Genomic DNA, 6,381 nt, shown 5'->3' with positions numbered 1-6,381 from the left:
AAATAATGTATTGCATACCCAAGCTGTGGGTAAAACTAGCCTGACGCATAGTTTCACGGTGCACTAACGGCACACTTAGTCTTTCAGACTGTGCTATTGTTATGGCTTTGGCTTGCATTGCTTCCTTTGTAATACGTTGAATCCAGCAAAATTAGGTTACATACTTAAACAGGAATATACTACGACAAAGTTATTGGTAAGTGACACCTTCTATTTCTGCTACAGCAGTATTCAGGGAAGCCCAGCGCTCTGAACTTGACTGCACACAGATAATGTGATTCTGACCCCCATTAACAGGTCAAGTGAAGTGAATATACATCATGGAGAACATTAAATGATTATAATCGTTGGATTGCATCCAGACACATCTACATACACAAGGAACATTATTTTGTTTTGGTGATATATGCGGCTGAACATTTAAAAACATCCCATCATACAAACATAGACAACCCTGAATAGATTCTAGTGCAAGATATTTAAAGCTAACATAACATAGGTGGAATGTCAGGGATGTGCATATAACTACCTGTGCTGCAGACAGGTAAAGAGTGAGGGTAGAGGAATATACTGGAGGAGAGGATGGAGGAAAGAGCGATAAAGAAGACAGCTGTGGCCCCACACTGGACACGTGTGTGTGCCGAGTTATCTGACACTCTGTGACATGTGCAGAGGGGTCAGCATCTCCTCAAAAATGGCTCCTTTTACATTGGACCCTCTCAGGTTGGCTTCTTGTAGATCACAGCCGGACAGGTCACAGTTCTGCAAAAAGGCAAAAAAAGAGGATTAAAACTGGAGAAGTGTATATGTATTGTAAATGTTTTACAAGAGCAGGTTTGAAAACATACACATATTGGGTGATATGGATATTGTGGATATTATTTCACAGGAAACAGAATCTGTGAAGCCTTCTGATTTAATATATACTGTATATATTGATTATCACATGCACACTTTAGGTTAAAAAAGCTAGTCTTCTACAAATCAAACTAATATCTCCAACACTTAAATGTACTTGCAAAATCAGCCTAAAACATGAAAAACCTGATGCAGAAAAAAGATTGTTAAAAAAAAGATTCAATGAATTGTACCATTGTATTAACTGTTTATTTTCCTTTTTGGCCCAAGAAAGTTGTTGTACTGGTAAATAAGATTACCAGCTGGGTCAACATGAGTGCTTTCAGAGATAATCCCGTTTGATGGCCGAACTCACCTCGAGATCAGTCCCCGCTAAAGTGGCTCCCCGCAGGTTGCAGTTCTTCAGCTTTGCATTTTTCAGAGTGGCCACACGCAGGTTGACACCGGTCATTTGGCTTCCTTCCATGTCAACTCCTTTCAGGTTAGCACCTGATGATTAAAACCTTTGGTTAAAACATGACTATATATATATATGTTTGACTGCTATATACTATTTTTTTTTTTTTTTAAGAGTTGCAATGGATTACCTTCCAGGTTGGCCTTCAGTCCAGATGGATCTTCAAAATTGCATCCTCTGAGAGAAGCTCCCTCGGCATTGGAACAGAGCATCTTCACCCCTTGTAAGTTAGCACCCTTCAAAAGACAACACAGGTCAAAAGTATTCATAATGTTATTGTATGTTCATATTGAGTTACTAGACTGAGGACAAAACAGTCGGCTTATTGTTCATTTAATGAGGTTAATGTGAGAGTAGGTGTTTAAGAACAGAAGGGCTCTTCCTCCATACAACTGAGGGGGCAGTAGGCGCGAAGTGGCTAAAACCAAAAAAGCTCAACCCATTGTTCACCAGCAGGAAGGCCAACCAATACAAATAACACACAACATCCACAGAATAAGAAAATGTTCGCTTCCACACATTTAGGTTTTTGAGATCATTCTGCCCTTTGTATGTGTCTGCTGATACTGTATGTGCACATGGATCATTTAGTGTCCACAAGAAAAGAGTTTTAAGGCTTACATCCAGGTTGGCTCCAGAAAGATCAGCCCGCTCCAGATTGGAAGAACACAGGCTGGCATGTGTCAGGTTGCAGCGGCTGAGATTAGCCATCTTGAAATTGATGTAGCGCAAATCAAGTCGGGACAGATCCGCACCACTGAAATTAAGACCCTAAGAACAGTGAGAGTGATGGTGTTGACTTGATACGGTGAAATGATGTGGTGAATGAAAATATTTTAAATTAGCTGTACCTGACAGCGAAGCTCTGACTTGGTGGGGGTTGCCAGAAGAAAACGAACAAACTCCTTGCGGGAAATAGGAGAGTGGTCCTCTGGTGGCTGTGTGTTCTGTTTTGAAAGGTAGCATGTTGTGGTAAATCACGATACATTCAAGGGAGTTATCGATCTTCCACATTTCAACTATTTACCTTCCACACTTCATATTACCTTGATTGCTACTTCCAGCTGTTCAGCAAGCTGTTCAATTCCAAAGAACCGAGCCTCCTCGAGGACACCTGGAAGACATTTAGAACAAATTTGATCAGGAAATGTAATTTAATACCGGCAACCCTCCTCAGACTGATTACGGTAGATCTCGTCAGAAAGCTCACCTCGTATATTTATGCCTTCATTGATAATGAGCTGACCATGTCTCAAGTAGTTGAGAATTGGCTCAAAGTATTCAGGGCTGCGGTCGATTAAGTAAGCCCCATGTTCGTCTTGCGTGTTCCCCCACCCATCTGGACAGAGGTTCATGGAACATGTTTGAAAGGATGCCTCATATTAAACATAAAGGAAAATGTTTTCTGTTTGGCAATTGGCTGATTAGCCATAACCTACCTTTCTCTCGAAACATATGAGCAAGCATACTCTCTGGCTCCTTGCTGACCAAAGTGCTCCTGAACACAAGATAGACACATTCAACAAAGAAAATGTAATCGTCACAAAGAAAAAAACAATATAAATACACATAGCAATCAGAAGTATTTTATAACGTGTGTATTACTAGTAAAGACAGCATTAACAACAGAGATACCTGGTGGTGGTGAAGGGACGACCACCAATATTAAGGGTCAGCCAGTCAGTGTGGGTTCCATGCTGATCAGACGCAACCTTGGGTTCATTTTGAGGGTCTGTGATATAACCAAAGAGAAGAAGAAGACACTGAGTGTGTGAGGCCATATTCAACTTGACAGTGGACATGTCACAGCACTCACCAACAAATGGATCTCCTTCTGACATATACAGCACGTCGTCATCTCTGTTATAGAAACACACAAGTCTCAGATTAAGTTGGTGTGCTCATAATGCGCTCACGCTACATTGTTATTTTAATCATGACGAGCTTACCTTATAAGGGCAATGTCATCTATGAGACCACCCTTTCCATTGTATACAGAGGCCGCTTTGATTCCTAACTTACTGCTTGCTACGGATAGTAAGTCGGACAAGGTCCCGTATACTGCTACAACCTAAAAAATAAAAAGCAGTGGGTTGTTAGGGATCAAGTCTGAACCGAAATTGGAAACACCTGCCTAAAACAACATGAGTCACAGTTAAACAGTTGTAAAGTTACGTGTATCAAAGAACGTCATGCAGACTAACGTTGACTTGAATAGTGTTGATACGCATCAGGTTCAGTGTACTTTTAGCGTTAGGCTCGAGCTGGGAGGACACACGTATGTTCAGTGGAAAAAGTAGGTCATTCTGCGGCCCAAGTACCAACGTGAACAGCCCCACAGAGTTATTACCAACCTTGCCATCTTTAGATGTCCCGTTAACAAACAAGGTAACTCTTCTCATTCTTTAGGCGCTTTGGTTATAAGTGCTTTGTTACAATTTCAAGAACAACGTGGCGTTTGCTAGCTAACGCTTGCCGATTCAAACTGGCTAATGTTTGCTAGCTGCGTCAGACAACAACACGAGACATAAGATGCCTTCAAAGGTTATCGGACAAACCTAGGAAACCTACGTACAACACTCCCAAATTCGGTTAGTGCTTGAATATTAACATCTCACCCCCTCAACCTTATGTACAGTTTAAAGTATTTAGTTACCAGGTTATCACATACTTAAATTGTACTAGGGCATTAAAGGGAGCCTACAAGATTAGTCATATTGAGTTAATGCATTACTAACACAATTGATGAGTAGCCTTTTTTGTGTGATATATAAACAATTTAAATTATATTTTGCACCAATGTAATAATTCGCATTTAATGATTACTATGCTGCCCCTATGTAGCCTACCACCACTTGACCAAAACAAATCTGGGAAGCAAACCGGGACAAGTCTTGACAAAACGACCAAATTACAGAGTACGTGAAGGGGGCCTTTGACTGCAGCTCTGCAATTGGTTTGAGTATTCACACGTGACGTTGGCACGCTTGTTTTATGCATCGGGTTGTCTGGTTTCAAAGTGTAGCCACCTATAGTAGCCTTCTTGAGTTTCTAGACAAATAATAGCCATTTTCGTTGTTTCAACTCGTTTCTGACTTATTGCATTGGTTGCATTCGGTTGAAAATTATTTTATTTACATTATTTTGGGGAGTAGTGGTGGTAATGCACCACAAAGTTGTCCACTATTACGATATACGAAGAAAAAACACGGAACTGTCCAACAGCATGACGCCTGTAACCGAAGCCTGTACCTCAAAAAACTGTGTCTATCTTCAGGTTTGAATCAGTCTGGAACTATATTTATCTTGTATGTGACAATTAATGCAATGGCGTCTGATAGACAGCATTGTTCGTGCTGCTCCCATCCAGTCTCTTCTCCCAGTGTTTACCAGACGTTGAGTGAAATGGAGTTTGAACGAGGTTTGCATTCATCTGTGAGGCATGTGGTGTCTGAGTTAAAGTGCATACAACACTTATTCAATTGAAGGTTTCCCCCTTTTGATTAAATAGCTTGTCGAAAAACAATTGGCCTAATTTGACTGATCTGTCTATGAAGTAAAGTGCTCTGTTGTGTGTCATTCTTCTATGCAGGTATCTGGTCGGCGGCAATGAATGGGGACTTGGATCGGGTCAAGTTCTTGGTCCAGAAGGGCACTGACCCCAACCTGAGGGACTCGGCTGGATACACAGCTCTGGTGAGTATGCTCGGAGGATGTTTTGCTGTAAGTGTTGCAGTGGCCTCATGTATCTAAACTCCTACATCATATTTTCTCTCAGCACTATGCAAGTCGCAGTGGCCATCACCCTGTATGCAAGTTTCTTCTTGAGATCGGTGCTTGTGCATCTCCGCAGACATCAGGCGGTGCCACACCACTCCATCGATCATCTTACTGCGGCCGTCTCGATGTGGTCAGACTCCTGCTGCACCACAGAGCAGATCCAATGATCTGTGATGACGATGGTGCAACCCCTTTACATAAGGTGCAGAACTGTCAACATAATAAAAGCATTCCAGAGAGATGGAATGGTCATTTAACCGCCGCCTGTATTTGTTGCTCTGTTAAACGCTTGAGCAGGCTGCAGAGCAGGGTCATGAAGATGTGTGTGAGCTGCTTCTGGAGCGCTGTCCAGCCCTCTGCAGCCAGGTGAACAAGAGACTCCAGCTTCCCTTCCAGCTGGCACCGCAGCAAGATCTGCAAGAGCTGTTGAAACCTCCTCGGTGACGACGGACACACTGCCTTTGTGTTATGAAGAGCAAGTTACAGCTGAGGTACTTAGTTTGGGTTTGAGGGCTGAGTGGTGATGAGGAGAGAAGAATCAAGTGAATACTCCCATCTCACCATCTGATGCGGTGCACTGATCGTTAATGTGGGTCATTTCATTGTGGAACCAGCACAGGAGAGGCAGCATTGGGAGTTATTTTGTTTGTTTGCTTGTTTTATTTAGTTAAATAAATTATCAATGCATTATTTGGGCTTCGTAATCCACATACCCATGGTACGTCAGTGGCCGTGTTTGCTTTTCACTGCAGCATTAATGATTGTTTTCTTTGAATATGTGGCATTTTTGACAAAGGAGTTGTATTAAAACTGGAGGCCAACATTGTTTAACATGTGTTGGGTTATTTCTTCAACTTTGTCTGGCAAATTTGTGTGCTGGTTTTTCTTTGTGGCAGCAGGGGGAGCTATTGTCTTAAAAGCAGCATGTGTTTTTTCCAGTACACCATGTGAATTAGCTGGCAGCTCACACACAGTGACCTCATTCAATCTTTCCAGCACGGTTAGAAAACTAAACGGGGTAACTTTTCAAAAGAGAGTAAAGAGTGTAACTGTTCCAGCTGATAATTGCCATTATGGATGGACACCACTGTTCAGCTGTTTATTTATGTTTATGCCACCATGGTTTATTTACTGATAAATAACTGATTTGCTTGGCCTAAACTGTTGATAATTCCAGGTCTTTTTCACATATTGGCATCTTTGCTCATGACATGTTTAAAATTTGACATGGTCTTTAGAAACACATATTTTGCTCGTGACCCATTGCTATCAGCATGTTTCAGCTG

General features: G+C 41.8%; 2 protein-coding genes across 2 annotated transcripts; one reads left to right on the top strand and one right to left on the bottom strand.

Moving 5' to 3' along the window:
* Positions 1-476: 476 nt before the first annotated feature.
* kctd9a (potassium channel tetramerization domain containing 9a) lies at positions 477-3,717 on the bottom strand (the record flags this gene model as incomplete). Its single annotated transcript, XM_079222469.1, has 12 exons — positions 477-762; positions 1,214-1,347; positions 1,446-1,551; positions 1,937-2,086; positions 2,167-2,262; positions 2,362-2,429; positions 2,526-2,654; positions 2,755-2,813; positions 2,951-3,047; positions 3,132-3,175; positions 3,265-3,386; positions 3,670-3,717. 12 exons carry the CDS (start codon positions 3,715-3,717, stop codon positions 646-648), a joined length of 1,170 nt encoding a protein of 389 aa, XP_079078595.1. The 3' UTR covers positions 477-645.
* Positions 3,718-4,642: 925 nt separating this feature from the next.
* On the top strand, positions 4,643-5,921 carry ankrd39 (ankyrin repeat domain 39; the record flags this gene model as incomplete). Its single annotated transcript, XM_079222495.1, has 4 exons — positions 4,643-4,736; positions 4,908-5,011; positions 5,094-5,297; positions 5,393-5,921. The coding sequence occupies 4 exons, from the start codon at positions 4,643-4,645 to the stop codon at positions 5,537-5,539; spliced, it is 549 nt and encodes a 182-aa protein (XP_079078621.1). The 3' UTR covers positions 5,540-5,921.
* Positions 5,922-6,381: the final 460 nt, after the last annotated feature.

This window comes from Taurulus bubalis, assembly GCF_910589615.1.
Source record: "Taurulus bubalis genome assembly, chromosome: 8".
In the NCBI taxonomy this organism is placed as follows: domain Eukaryota; kingdom Metazoa; phylum Chordata; class Actinopteri; order Perciformes; family Cottidae; genus Taurulus; species Taurulus bubalis.
The sequence above is the reverse complement of the archived record's forward strand: the minus strand, read 5'-3'. Positions and strand labels throughout refer to the sequence as shown.